At 37.3% G+C, this 16,084-nt stretch overlaps 1 protein-coding gene across 1 annotated transcript in view; it reads left to right on the top strand.

Moving 5' to 3' along the window:
- Window positions 1-16,084, top strand: part of VWA8 (von Willebrand factor A domain containing 8) — a 393,066-nt gene that overhangs the window by 181,514 nt on the left and 195,468 nt on the right. Inside the window, exon 21 of the mRNA XM_003806896.6 lies at window positions 15,267-15,343. Within this exon, the coding sequence (XP_003806944.2) occupies window positions 15,267-15,343 (77 nt within the window). The remainder of the gene's footprint in view (window positions 1-15,266; window positions 15,344-16,084) is intronic.

Raw genomic sequence — 16,084 nt, 5'->3', positions numbered from 1 at the left:
TTCTCATCACACTTTGAAAAACAATGGCTCTGTGGACATTCAGGTTGTATATAGCCCAAAGTACTTTGTAAATTTTTTATAAGAGTTTCACAAACTCTTTATAAGTTAAATCTTGGTGCACTCAGTGTGTCCTTTTCAGAACTTCTGCCATCACCTGAATGGCCGGAGACACAGAGGCTGTTGGCATCCCAGCAGCAGCAGACCAGCATGGAGAAGAGAATAGACCAAGACTATACAGAAATGGGGCTTGAGGAATAATTTTTCTAAGATGCAGGTTTTTAAAAGGAAGATCCCTAGAGGTCAAGGTATGGAGTCCAAGTGGTTTTGAAATCTCTGTCATGGTATTGCTATCCTAAGGGTTTCGTGGGTTAGATGCAGTTGGTTTCTTGGCAAAGGTAGCACTTGCAATTGAGCAGGTAATAGATTAGAGTTTCAGGAGGGTCTTCTAGTTTAAAAGGTTGAAGTTAATGCCTAGCCAGTAACCAGAGAGACAGGAAGAATGTTTTAACCTCTGGAGGATTGGGGAGAGCTATTCAGAGTGAAGGGTGAAGTAGAACAGAGGTTTGCTTCTGCTTTATGATGAATGAAGCAGAGACTGTGAAAGTGTTTTGGAATTGTCCTAGGGTGCTATACAAACCTTGGCATAAAATCTAATATGCTGTCTCTCTTTTGTTTCCAGTCCTAAAGAAAGGAACAAGGCATTAGAGCAAAGAGCTAGGCAGTGGGGTGGAGGGAAGGGCAGCTACAGCTCCATAGGTAGATGTTTGGACTCCAGCATCTGATAAGGATGGACAAGCCCACTGATTTTCAAGCCTGTCTAGGACTGGTTCAGGATTCAGCTAGATAGAGCGTTCAAGTTGAAGATCCCCACGAAGAGCAAGGCAGGAGCCACGGGTTGGCACAAACTTTCATTTATCAGTTATTTTGCAAAAGCCATCTGTGGTCAGCAGATCACACTGTCTTGCCATCTTGTACTCTTATCCTGCCACTCTCCACTTTGGAGAAAGAAGAAATTACAAAGGGAGATTGTATTCAGTATAATTTGCTATGTTTAGCTGACCCTTTTCATATCAAAAGAGTTTTCTGTTCTTTGATTATAAACCTCTAAGACCATCAGTATTATATTATAATACCAATGTTGAAGGAATTTTTTTTGGAAGTAAATTCTGCTACCTATATTCATTATATTATATAGTGAAAAAGTCTAACTCTCTTAGACTGTCATTTGATGTCCTCCATGATCTAATCCTGCTCTGCTTTCAGCCTGGTGTCTGGTTTCTCCCCATAAATGCTTTTTTTCCTCAGACAAATTAAATACTCTGTTTCCCAAACATACCTTCTTATCGGTGTTACATTTCAACCTCTAATCTTTGCCAGCATGCTCTCTTCTTTCTCTTATCTTTGCCCATTCACATTCTCTTAACCTCAGAGTGGCAATGTGGCATCATGGAAAAGTAATAAGCTGGGTACCCAAAGACCTTCCTTCCTTTTCAGATTTTTTAACTCTCTGTGATAGTTGAGTAAATTGTTACTGAGTAAATTGATATGTGTGATATCAACTGATATGTGATACTGAGTAAATAGTTATTCCTTCTAATTAGGGCCTTTTCTTTTTTCTTATCTATAAAATTATAGGCTTGGCATGGATATTTTCTAGGGTCTTTCTGGCTGTAATATTCTAGAATATGCTTCTTTAATAAAGTGCTTGTGAATGCTATGGCTTGAAGGCTTGACTGCACTCTCTGAAGTGTGGTAGGTCACTTACAGATTTCTTTTGGGATTTAGTTAGATTTATGTATTTACCCACCATCTCTATGAAAAAGAGATAAAGAGTCTTCATTATTTTTGTGTCTCCCTGATGCCTTGCATACTGTAGACATTCAACAAATACTTGCTGAGTTAATTAGTAGATTTTAAAGGACTATCTGAAATAAATTCCTGGCTGGGCGCAGTGGCTCATGCCTGTAATCCCAGCACTTTGGGAGGCCGAGGTGAGTGGATCAGTTGAGGCCAGGAGTTTGAGACCAGCCTGGCCAACATGGCAAAACCCTGTCTGTACTTTAAAAAATACAAAAATTAGCCAGGTGGAGTGGCATGCGCTTGCAGTTCCATCTACTTGGGAGGCTGAGACAGGAGAATCGCTTGAACCTGGGAGACGGAGGCTGCAGTGAGCCGAGATTGTGCCACTGCACTCCAGCCTGGGAGATAGAGCGAGACTCCATATCAAAATAATAATAATAATAATAAATAAATAAATAAATAAATTCCTAATGAGTAGCCAAAATGATTTAGAAGTAATATGAATTTAAAATTTAGGCTTAGTTGGATTGTTTTCAGGGGGTTATAAGACAAATTGAAATGTCTTTTTCTCTGAGCTTGCAGCTGTTTAAGTGAAGGAGACAAATTAGATAAAATCTAGGGACTACCTACTCAAGAGAGTAAATAGTTAAGTAGCCCATTCAACTGGATATAGTTCTATAATGACAGGATCAGAGACTGGCAGCATTATCACTAAGACAGAATAATGAAATGCTAATTATTTTTAAATTTCTAATAATAAAGTGCTGATTAGTATTTAGCTAATTAAATCATACGTAACTTTGCCTGTGCTTGCATTTACCAGGTCAAGGGGTGGAAATTGGACCAAGGCGGCTGGTTAAAATCTAAATAGAACTGTTTGAATCCTTTAGCCAACTTCAATTCCTTTCTAATGTGTTTTCATAAGGTAACCTCTGTGCTAAGATCTGGGCAAGATTCTGTGGTTAGACTCTTAGCTGCTTCTGTTTGGTGGGTACGAGGGAGTACAGAGCCACCTGTAGTATTCCTTAGCTAATGCAGTACCCCACAGAACTGTGCTTTGCTAAGGACTGGCATAGAGTTTGTGTTCTCTTTCTCTGTGCTGTTCTGAGTGCTGATCATCTAGGAGAGTTATTTATTTGGGAATGTATATTTTTGCAGTGATAGTAACTCAGGTCCTTCTTCAGTAGTTTTAAAAAATGCCTTGTTTCATTGGTCAATGGTATTTCATGCTTTTCTTCATATTTGGTGCACCTGCTCACCTTCACCCTTATTTCCATCTTCTGAAACAAGACAATCAAAGAAGATCAAGACAGGCAAATGAAGGTGCAGATAATAGGTGGAGGACAATTGACTCTCAGCTCTCCTGGGGTAGTGTCACTGGTGTTTTCAGTCAAATGCAAAGTGACAGCCCCCTGTGAAAATGCCTATTTTAATCACATAACTTATTTTTAAAGTAAATGAATCACGTGTAGCAATTGTTCAGTCTCCTTTCTTTCTCCTTCTAAAGCATTTACAGATATATGCAGTCTACACAGCCTTCTGTTTGCAAACTAGAAACTGGCTGAACTCTATGAAAGAAATGTTTCAACACTTGAAATTATATCTAGAGATGTTTTACAAGACTGCTCTGTTACCAGTGGCAACTTTTACAATGAGGAAATTAAAGAAAATGGGTGCTGATTTTGAGGTATCTGAAGGTTTATCATCTTTACTAAACCCAATTTCACCTTTTTCTTGCAGATACTATCTTTTCTAAGAATCTATGATACTAGAAAAGATTTTACATCTGTTGGGAAGCTAAATACAAGCACCACTTGTCATAGTAAAATAAAGTAGCCTGCCCCTTATTTATAATAAAATTGATTTTTAAAAATCCTTTCTATTTTCTGTGTGAGATTTTATGACACAGCACATAGTCTTTCCAGTAAGTGCAGCAGAATTGCTGCCTTTCTGCCAAGTGGGATAGGGTACCATGAAAATATACATGTTTGAGGGTCACTTAGGGTATAATGCTGAATATTATAGAACCACTTTAGCATGCATTACTTTCTACCTACTGTAATTATAACATTATATGTACCTTTCATACTATTAGGAGCTTCATGCTGGTTTGTTTTGTTTGTTTGTTTTGTTTTGTTTTTTGTCACAGTATGACTTTCTAATTAACAAAAAGAGAGATGGCTATTTATTTTCTAACCAGTGGTATTTTTTCTATGCCAGCTGTAGCTCAAGAATAAGTTTCCTGCCTTCCCCACCTTCCCATACCTGGTTTTCTTTTGATGTATAGTGTCATATTCAATTTGATATACAAAATATTTATTGTGAAAATTGGGGGCTATAGAATCAGCCATAAGTGCCATATTTCTTTTTGTTTAAAAAAATCCCTGCCGGAGGCCGGGCGCAGTGGCTCACGCCTGTAATCCCAGCACTTTGGGAGGCCGAGGCGGGCGGATCACCTGAGGTAGGGAGTTCGAGACCAGCCTGACCAACATGGAGAAACCCTGTCTCTACCAAAAATACAAAATTAGCCAGGCGTGGTGGTTCATGCCTGTAATCCCAGCTACTCAGGAGGCTGAGGCGGGAGAATCGCTTGAGCCCAGGAGGCAGAGGTTGCGGTGAGCCGAGATTGCACCATTGCACTCCAGCCTGGGCAAGGAAAGTGAAACTCCGTCTCAAAAAAAAAAAAAAAAAGTCCCTGCTGGGTGCAGTGGCTCATGCCTATAATCCCAGCATCTTGGGAGGCCAAGGTGGGTGGATTGCTTGAGTCCAAGAGTTTGAGACCAGCGCGGGCAATATGGCAAAACCCCATCTCCACAAAAAATACAAAAAAATTAGCCAGGCATGGTGGCATGCACTTGTAGTCCCAGCTACTCAGGGTGCTTAGGCAGAAGGATTGCTTGAGTATGGGAGGCAGAAGTTGCAATGAACTGAGATTGTGCCATTTCACTCCAGCCTGGGTGACAGAGCAAGACCCTGTCTCAAAAATAAAAATAATAATAAAAAAGTCCCTAAGAGTGAGTCTCTGTTTTTGTGTAAGAATACATGTGTTTTGAGAGACAGTTGCTCTTTATCAGATATTTGAAGGCAAAACATATTTTAGGAATGTTGTGTTCTGAAATGTTCAAGTACCCTTACATAAGAATTATTTTTCAGTCTGGGCGAGGTGGCTCACACCTGTAATCCCAGCCCTTTGGGAGGCCAAGGTGGGCGGATCACCTGAGGTCAGGAGTTTGAGACCAGCCTGGCCAACATGGTGAAACCCTGTCTCTACTAAAAATACAAAAATTAGCTGGATGTGGTGGTACGTGTCTGTAATCCCAGCTACTTGGGAAGCTGAGACAGGAGGAATGTTTGAACCTGGGAGAGGGAGGTTGCAGTGAGCCGAGATCACAGCACTGCACTCTAGCCTGGGCGATAGAGTGAGACTCCATCTCAAAAAAAAGAAAGGAATTATTTTTTAAATATTCAGTGTTTTGTTTTTAGAATAAAAATTTGATCTACATATCATAACATCACTTGGTTTCTGATATTAGACAAAATTTCAAAGTAAGTCATCAAAAGTTAATTTATATTTAATGAGGCATAATTAATAATTCACAATCATTTCTACATGAATATTGTCTAATGAAATCACTTCCCAGGGTTTGTCAGCTTTTTTTTTTTTTGTCATTTTAAGCCAGCTTTTTATATCACTTTACAAAATAACAGTCTGGTAAAATTTTTATACTGAAGCTTTTCTTGTATTCCCATCCATATTTTTTGCCCTTACTAAAACTCCAATATATTATATATTTCTTATAAAATAAAAAGCCAATTCTGGCTGATTTTCATACAGGATGCCTTCTCTATCCCTGATTTTCATTTTCTTCATGTTTTTACATTACTGAGTCTGTAGGTACTCATTTCAATTCTATGACACCTTCTGATCTATCAGCAGTGAGGGATATCCCAGAAAGAATCTCTTAATGTTATTTATTCTAAAAGGTGAAAGTGGCTCTATCTTGTCTACCAGATAAAATCCCCTTCATAGAGAGACACTCAGAACCACCCACAATCTGGCTCCAAACTCCTTTTATAGTTCTAGTTCTTTCAAACTACAGTTTCTTTTCTTTTTTTTTTTTTGAAACGGAGTCTCGCTCTGTCGCCCAGGCTGTAGTGCAGTGACGCGATCTCAGCTCACTGCAAGCTCTGCCTCCCGGGTTCACGCCATTCTCCTGCCTAAGCCTCCCGAGTAGCTGGGACTATAGGCGCCCGCCACCGCGCCCGGCTAATTTTTTTGTATTTTTAGTAATCTGGGGTTTCACCGTGTTAGCCAGGATGGTCTCGATCTCCTGACCTCATGATCCACACGTCTCGGCCTCCCAAAGTACTGGGATTACAGGCGTGAGCCACCGTGCCCGGCCTCAAACTACAGTTTCTTACACTTCCTGAGTGCAATATCCCCTTCCCCATTTTTCATGTTGTTTGCCTCATATGGTGCCTCTTACTCTCATCTTCGCCTGTGAAAATTCTGCCGACTTTCAAGAGTTCAGATGTTTTTCCTCTATGAGGCTTTCTTTGTCTCTCCCAAAAAAGAAGTAATCTTATTCTGAACTTTATAGTATTTTCTGACTATGTTGATTCAATTGTCTTTTAAAATTGTTGCGATCCGTGTTTGATTTCATCCATAATTGATTAAAAGTTTCTTATGAACTAAGATTAAAAATAGTAATATTTGTATGTCTTAGAATTTTCAATGTACTTTTATGTAATTTAGTTCTACAACAACCTTTTGAGGTAAAAATTTTTATTTTCCACCTTTCACGAATAAGCAGACCAGTTCAAAAAGGTAAAAATATTTGCTCAAAATTACATAGCTAGTTAATGTCAGAGTTAGGTATTAGATCTCCAAAGCTCATGCTTTTTTGCATCATACCACACTAATTCCTGTACTAGGCAGAACAACAACAACAACAACAATAATATAATAACTAACTTTTGTTAAGTGCTTATAATAGGCCAGAGACTATACTTTACATACTAAGTAAAGGACATTTAAAATGTTTCTGTTATGGGAAATTTTTTATATATTCCACACAATGTAGAGTACGTAATGAACCCCCTTGTATTCATCACCCAGCCTCAATGATTAATAAGCATTTTGTCTATCTTGCTTTATCTATTCTCCCAACACTTTTTTGTATGTCATCTTTTAATATATTGTTCTTTTGCGTATCATTTTTCTTATAGATATTTCACCATTTAGCTCTAATGTGACCACAATTTTATTATTACACCTAACAAATTAACAATAATCCCTTCATATGATCTGATGCTGTTTTCAGCTTTCCCCAGTTATCTCCAAAGTGTTACTTTGACTGAGTACAATGGCTCACACCTGTAATCCCAGCACTTCAGGAGTCCGAGGTAGGTGGATGCCTTGATCCCAGAAGCTGCAGACCAGCCTGGGCAATATAGTAAAATACTGTCTCTACGGAAAATACCAAAATTTTCCATGCACCTGTAGTCCCAGCTACTCAGGAGGCTGAGGTTGGAGGATCACCTGACCGCAGGAGGTGCAGGTTGCAGTGAGCCAAGATTAGGTCACTAACTCCAGCCTGGGCAGTAGAGCAAGATTCTGTCTCAAAAAAAAAAAAAAAAAAAAAAGGCATTGTTTTATAGTTGATTTATTCTAGTCAGCATCAAAACAAAGCCTGGTCATTGAATTTAGTTGATGTGCCTCCTAAGTCTCTTTGAAAGAGGAAAGATGTACCCTCCTGTCATCTTTATCCTAAGAAGTATAGACCCATATTTTTGAATATAAACCTTTTTTTCAGAATTATACCAATATTGATGAACTTCCATTGAGGAAATATTATAAAAGTAACTTTCACTGGGCCAATTTAAGTTCTTGATTAATTTATACAATGAAATTATGCCATTTCAATTTTTTCCAGGCTAGAAATTATTCATTCTTCTCTGTGTTTCATAGCATTTGATTTTTTAACTCTTTTATACAGTCTGAAAATCAGTAAACATATATTTAATGCCAACTAAGCAGGACTCTATGAACATTTTAACTATATAATTCTTTGTATCTCATTCTGTTAATTACAAACTTAATGTGATTAGAGATTCTATTTTTCTCCTGATAGAGGTTTAGTAAATGTTGAATTATTTAATATTGAGATACTGTGAATATTTTATTGCTAAAATTAAAGAATGTGTGAATTTTGCTAATTAATAATTTGAACTAAGCCCTGGCAGATTGCTACTGTGCACCCTCAGAAATATACCATGTTGCTATGACAGCATAATTGTTTAATATCTGTAGAAGCACTGAACAGTTTGTCCAGAAATTGTCTTGCCTGTGTCTCCCAGCTGGTAGTGGCAGCAGGGAATTTGATAACTTAGTGTCTAATAGCTCCAGCAGCCTGGGGATCCCAAGGCTATGAAATACTTGTTTCATCAAATACAGTGGCACTCATTTTTATTTTAAATTATTTTTTGTTCCTTCTCAAACCCCTTAGTTAATGAAGTTGCCTGAATTTACAATGTGGAAATTCTTTGGCATTCTGCCACATTCTTTCTGCCAATTTAGTTTGTCTATCCATTGTTTCTTAGTGAATATTTTTTCTTGAATTTATTTTGAATCCGTATTTTGTTCCTGCAGACACATTGATTTTTGCCCCCTGCAATATTTGTCATGACTGCTTTGGTTATACCTAATAGCTGACCACACTACCCAAAAGTGGATCTTTGCCATTTATAGCAACACAGTATTTCAAAGGAAAAATGCAGGGATGTAGATATTATTATTTTCATGTGAAAAGGAGGTTATGACTTTGATAGGGAGGTTTATAAGGGTTGTGTTTTAGAGTCATGCAAACTAGTAATGTAATTGAAATGTATGTTTTCTAATCTGACTTCTGACTACTGTTTGTTGACCGTTACAAGGAACCCATTTGTATGACTGTTTAGGATTATTTACTATTCAGTTTTAATAATTTTTTTTCTGATTACAAAAGTAATGTATATGTATTGAGAGAATTTGGAAAATAAGAAATTTCCAGTGATCATTAGCAATGATCTCTTATTTTGTTATAAGACCAGAGAATATCATTGTAAAATAGTATTTAGAGATTAGCTTGTCTAAGGCCTCTCTATTCAAATGAGCAAATCTAAGCTCAGATGGTGGTAAAAATTCCCACCTGAGAGGGATAGTATAGTGTATTTTTAGGCATTTAAGCAAATAATTAGAAGGTTCAGCATTAGATGGGATTTTTTTTAAAGCAATTGAAATTTATTTCTCTGGATTTGGTGGTAAAAATTCCCACCTGAGAGGGATAGTATAGTGTATTTTTAGGCATTTAAGCAAATAATTAGAAGGTTCAGCATTAGATGGGATTTTTTTTAAAGCAATTGAAATTTATTTCTCTGGATTTACCATAATATTAGTTTATTTTGTTATTTTTTATTGTAATTGGTATTTGTTAATGACATTAATGTGGTGACTTTTCTAACAAAGAAATTAGCGGCCTATGGAAAGAACATCTCTATTATACAAACTGAACTAACTTTATGAAAATTATTAAAGAATTGGAGGCAACTAAAGGGAGGCCCACAGTAAACAAGTTTCAGAGAACATGCAAGAAAGCTGAACGCTGGCAGTGGCAAATACTCACCTAGAGTCCATTTTTTTAAATTGCTGAAGAAAAGATCCGGATTTGCTTCCTCACTGTTCTCCCTTCTGAGCCTTAGATAACATGCAGGGAGCTCCCAGACGTGTTTTATGTGATTTTACAACCTTAAACTGACTGATCTTTGACTCCGTGACATTAAGAGACCCGAATAGGGGATGATCCTGGCCTCAAGGAGCAAGCCTGTCTACCTGCCAAGGACCTGGCACATTGCTAGAGTATACTGGTGAGAGAGAGTGGTTTAGGAACCCAAAGGAGGAAATCATTCTGGTGCTGAGAGTTAAAGGAGAGAAAACAATGGGACAGATAGGCAAAGCTTCAGAGAAGTTGGAACATTTTATCAGAAGGCTAGGTGGGGGAGTGGAAGATGACAGACAGATGGGCAAGGATGAGCTATTGTAGTCAAAAGAAACCACATAAGCAAAGGTATGGATATGGAAAGGTAATTTTTAGGAGACAGTGGCTGAAAGGAACTTGTTTGAGTGAGACTCACAGAGGGCTGATGAGCATGCTTGCAAATTTATCTGCTGTTGCAGGGATCCCTCAAGGCCTGTCACAAATCCTTCAGCATTCGAGTCCCAACATTTAGTCCAAATCCCATTCCTGGACTAATTTTCTCTTTGCCTATTTTCCATTCCCTTTTAGCTTTTTTCTCCTACTCTATTTCTTTCTTTCTCTCCTCCTTTGATGGAACATGGATAGAGTTTTGTATGTTCTATATTTTTTTCTTGTCCAGGAAGAAAAGCCCCAAAGTCCTTTTGCTGTAAAGAATTTTACTGCTAATCTCTCTGAGGAAACAGGGTAACTAAAATAATAAACCTGAGGAAGTTATAAGAGTCCCAGAATCCCTCAGAATTCTTAAAGTCATGGTCCCTGAGCTTTTATCTCAGAAATTAGAAGCATGTTTACTTCCTCTCCTTGGTTTGACTCCTGTCTGTGGGGCTTCACATAATTCCTGCTTCTCCTAACCTGGTAGTGAAAGGGCCGCCCTACTCCTGCTTCTGCGAAAATCCTTCTGGCCAGTACGTCATCATGAAGAGCACAGTCCAGCAGAACAGTAATGATAAATGTTAGCGTCATTCTCATGAGATAATTTTTATTTTTTAGGAGCTCTCATTCCACAAGTTTCTTCTCCTATATCAAATTTCCACTTACTAAATATTATTCTCAATAAGAGTTAATGATATAAAAATTTATCTATTTCATGTTGATTTTTACTAAAGGATACAAATTACATATAAATGGAATTTTCAGTAAGTAAAGATAAATATGTATAGGAACAAAATTAAAATGTTAGCAGATTTTTTAAGCAGCTGGACATTGGGTGATTATTGTTTTCTAAGTTTCCCAGTGAGAAAAATAAGCATGTGTAACTTTATAATGGAAAAATAAGACACTATTTATGTATTTATTCAATTAAAATAATCCTGAGGATTCTCTATTCTAGGCAAAAACTGTGATTAGAAGGAACAAGTCATTATAACTGTTTCATTTTGCTCAGGATATTTACAGAAATTCTTTCCTAGATGATGCTTTCAGCATTTCCTCAAAGGAATTATCAGAGCTTCTTAAAATGAAGTATTAAGCAACTTAATGAGATCTCTATTTTAGAAAAATAACTAGACAAATCGGGGATAGTCTTGTTGTAAATCTGGAGGTGGGAAACCAAACCAAATTAGGCCCTTTCCAGTAGTCTGGGGAGGGGATGAGCTACCCTTGAGCTGAGACAGGGAATTGGAGAGGAAGGAGCAGATATGGGAAGCAGACACTTCAAAGTAAACATATCCAAAATTAAACTGCCTTTTATAACTAGACTTCCCTCCCCCACCCAGCTAATTCAGTTCTCCTCCCCTATTTCTTCTGTGACCTGCCACTCGATTGCCCAAGACAGAAACTTTGACTTCTTCATCTCCTCATCCTTAACTCCAGGCCCTCATTAAGTCCTATTGGTTCCTTTTCCTAAATATCTCTTAAATATATTCATTTCTCTCTATCCCGTAGTTTAGACCACCATCATCTCCTGCTTGAATTTTAAAGGAATTTCAAACGGCTTTCCTTTGCTTTCTCTTCTGCTCTCTACCAGACTCCACCATACCATTCCATCAGAGCAATTTTCTAAAATTGAAAATCTGATCGTATTATTCCTTTACTTCAGTGGCTTCTTTGTGCTTTGAGGAAACAGTTCTAACTCTTTTAAGTGGCTTCCAGGGCTTAGCCAGACTTAAACCCCACCTACCTTTCTAGCCTGGTTTCTTACCACTCCCTTTCTCACTTTTCTCTAGCTTCTGACTTCTTGCATACCTGTCCAGCTCTCCAACTGACTGTTACCCAAGAGTCTTGACACATACTGTTCTACCTGTAACACTCCCCTTTCTCGTCTTTCTCTATACCTCTTTAGTTCCTTGATATCTCAATCTAAACATAACTGTGCAGTCGGCCTTCCTGAGCCCTTAGGTTAAATCTTCAAGCATCTTGGATTGTCATATGAGGACACTATCTATTATATGTGTTGTCTGTGTTCCCTACTAGACTATAAGCTGTGAATATGGTGAGAGGCTGTAGCTGTTTTCTTTACCATTATATCCAGCTCAACTAGTACAGTGCTGTAATATTAGATGCTCAAATAATTGATGAGTTAGGCAAGGAAGTGAGAGAGGGAGAAAAGAAGGGAGGGAGGGAGAACATGTTGGAAGGGAAAGAGGAATGAAGGAGACAAGGAATGGAAGGAAAGAATAAAACTAAAAGTTTTGCAGGTAGGGACTGCAAAGATCCTAATGACATTTTGCAGAAGGGAAAAAATGAAGCCATCAAAAATATTCTAGCATTCTTTTATTGAGCAGCTGAGTACGTGGCTGTGCTGTTATATGGGGATTGAAAAGAGAAAAAAGTAGGTTTGGGTGGAAGGATGATAAGCATCTGTTTCAGAAGTTCAGTTGACGGTTAAGAATAGGGGATATCGAATGAAGCTTAGAAAAGAAGTGTGAGCTGTCTGTGATGACTGAGGTCATGGGAGAGAGAGCATATGGAACAAGACAGCCGAGGTTGGGGTTCTGGAGACTCCAACATTTAAAGAGACACAGCAAAAGAGCTCCTTAGTGGCAGCTGGGACTCCACATCTCAAACTACATTTATGGGACTTGTGACTCCTAAATCGTGCCTTGCTCAGGAGGAATTTGAATAAGCATGGCTATTTAATAACTTTAGAGGTGGGAAGGGAGGAGGAACTCCCTGATAGCACATTTTCATGACATTTCTTCCAGGAAATCCTTTGTATTTCTGACATTGTAATGCATTTGTGATGTCTGCTTTTCCTAGGATTGCTGAATTTAACAGAACTAATATATTAACACAGACATTTTACTCATCTGAATTTATCTATTTAAAAATTTATATTTATGGTCACATGCCATTTAAAGTTTACATACCAATTGTAATTTACATACAGATGTGCAAATGTTATTTTCCTCCTCTGTGCTTCTGTGCTAGGCTTGAAACTATTTTGGGTGAAATCCAATTAGATACTGAAAAGATTCCTAGAAGATGAAATGATCCATTGTTCTAACTTTAGTGAATTTGTCAATTTGACATTCAGCTCCAATAACCTTAAATCTTTTGTAGGCGAAATAAATCACTTTTAAAATTTATCCCACTTTATTTATTTATTTATCTATCTATCTATCTATTTATTTATTTATTTATTTTTACAGGTGGAGTCTTGCTCCATCACCAGGCTGTAATGTAGTGGTGTGATCATAGCTCACTGCAGCCTCAAATTCCTAGGTTCAAGAGATCCTTCCACCTCAGCCTCCCAAGTAGCTAGGACTACAGGCATGTGCCACCATGCCTGGCTAATTTTTTGTTTGTTTGTTTGTTTGTTTTTTGTTTTTATAGAGATGAGGCCTCACTGTGTTGCCCAGGCTGATCTGGAACTCCTGGGCTCAAGTGATCCTCCCACTTAAGCCACCCAAATCTCTGGGATTACTGGTGTGAGTCATGCGCCTGGCCCGTTCTTCTTTTATAAGTCCATAATTTCAGCATCCTTATTAACATGGTCACCATTTATATTTTACCAGAATCCTCACTCCTTTTCCAGTACTTTCCAAACTCCCTATATTCGTTTATTCACTTGACAAATATTCATTGAACGCACTCTCAGGCACTGTGCTGAGCTCTGGGGATATAGTGATAAGCAAAACAGATGTGGTTTCTACCCCCTGTGGTGCTCAATAAATACCATTTCAATTGATTTGAATTTCTATCCTTGATGCTTGTAGAATGCTTTTCTTCACAAGATGTTTGCATATGTAGTAAAAATACCAGTAAAAATACCTGCTTCCCTACTGGGCTTCTGCTATTGTTGCTGTATACCATGCATTGCCCCAGTCTGCCTAATTATTTCTTTAGGATGGACCTAGAAGTGAGGAAGGAGATAACTTAAGGCCCAGATTACCAAAATCAATTTCAAACTGAAAGAAAGATATTCCATAATGCAGGGACTATAATTATGAGCATCAGAATCATATAGACCTGGATGTGAGTCCTGGTTTCACCAGAATTACCTGGATGTGAGTCCTGGTTTCACTAGAATTACCTGTATGTGACTGTGTGCACAATGCTTACCTCTGAGCCTTGGTTTCTTGATTTGTGAGGTTGAAATAATGTTAATGCCTACCTCATGGGACTGTTGTGATGATGAAATGAAATAACCCATGAAAATACTTACCCTACAGCCTGGCACAGTATGGGTTAAGTGTCCCTTATCTGAAATGCTTGGGACCAGAAGCATTTCACATTTTAGAATATTTGCATATACATACTAGTTGAGCATCCCTAATCTAAAAATCCAAAATTTGAAGTGCTCCAATGAGCATTTCTATTGAGCATGACCTTTGCACATCTTGTTGGTGCTCAAAAAGTTTCAGAATTTGCAGCATTTTGGGTTTCAGATTTTTGGATTAGGGATGCTCAACCCATATAAGAATCAGTAAGAGTTATTTTTGCTAGCATGTAAGATATGAAGTCAGCTTTTAAACTATAACTCTTTCCACACAACCTACTTGTTAGAAGATTTACACCCCATTAATTATATTTCACCTCTAAGTGAAAACTTTGAAATAGGGAAATAGCATGGGGGTGGATTCCATTTTTAACAATCTGTCTTCTACAAAAGGATAGCAACTCTCAGCAGCAGTAAGTGGTAAGGAAATGAGGGCATTTCTAGGAAGAGCACATATAGTTGAGTTTTATTAATACACCTTGGTTTTAAGTTTAGGTTTCCAAGGTTTTAAAGGACTGGAAAATGGGATAAAAGGAGAAGAAATGAGTGTTTGATTCGAATAGAAAAAATACAGTATTATATTTACCTTTCTGTAACTGAAAATCATAATTCTGAAGAACTGATTAGAAAAACCATTGTTTTATACTTACTTGATCACCTTTGATGACATTCTTCAAATCTGAAATAGTTAATACTATAGGCATCTGCTGTGATGCCTAGACTTCAGTGTAAATTTACAGAACAGAAAAGTCAATATGTAGGAGGCTAATTTATGGATTTCCTTTCAAATAAGAATGGCTTAGAACTAGTATGTTTAGAAAGAAATTTTTTAAACCCTTATGTCATAGGAGATATTCCATATATGTTTGCCAGTTTGGTTTTCATGAACAATAAACTAAAACAGTAACAAGGTGAGAAAGCAGGTTTTGGTAAAAGATTCTTCTGATTTGGCATAAGCTTATCTCCAGAAAATAGCCTCTTTTTGTTTAATGTTTTCTGTGTAATTACAGGGTGTAGGAAAAAACAAGATTGTTGACAGATTCCTTCACCTGCTCAACAGACCCCGAGAATATATTCAGCTACACAGGTAAGACTATTAGACCCACAACCTCTTAAAAATCTCATTTAATCATTTGTTTCCCTCCTGGTACAATTTAAAAATACTTTCTTAAAGGCCCATTTTATAAACCAGTTTTATTTCTGTTCCTCTTGCTCTTATCTCTTCTCTCCTTTAAAGGTAATAAAACCATGCAAAATTTATTTTTAAAGTGACTAATGCTTTATAAACATGAATTAATAGGTATTCTGTGGACAGAGAGTGATGAACATTACATTCTAGGAACAGATCTCATCAACATAAAGGCTCTTAAGTTAGAAGAAAAACATGTAGGATCTAAGCCTATTCTCTCACAAGCAGCTAAAATAGCTCACAAGGAGAAATAATAAACTATATGAATCTCAGGTATGAGATAAGGAACCCAGAAATCTGGTAGAAGTATGTTATTATTTGTCTCCTTGCCTTCCTTAAAGTTACTTTTTAGATAATTTTGTATGGTTAGAATGCTGGTTCAGCTTTTAATCAAATAGTTTTTCTCAATATGGGTCATTTTTAGCTTTATGAGTGAACCCGTTCTAATTTTTAGAAAATAAAATATAAATGACAGATCCACCAAAAACAAAATAGATAAGTCAAGAAATATATCAAGTAATGAACAACTTAAAGCTAACTTAGATTGTTATTGTTTTAATCCTAGGAAGTAAAAAATATATAGTATAATAGAGCACTGAATTGAGTTATAAGAGTTAGTTTCTGGTCTGGGTCTTTTCA

Source organism: Pan paniscus, chromosome 14 (assembly GCF_029289425.2).
Source record: "Pan paniscus chromosome 14, NHGRI_mPanPan1-v2.0_pri, whole genome shotgun sequence".
Lineage (NCBI taxonomy): Eukaryota > Metazoa > Chordata > Mammalia > Primates > Hominidae > Pan > Pan paniscus.
Note: the sequence above shows the minus strand (reverse complement) of the source record. Positions and strands in the feature narration are given on the sequence as shown.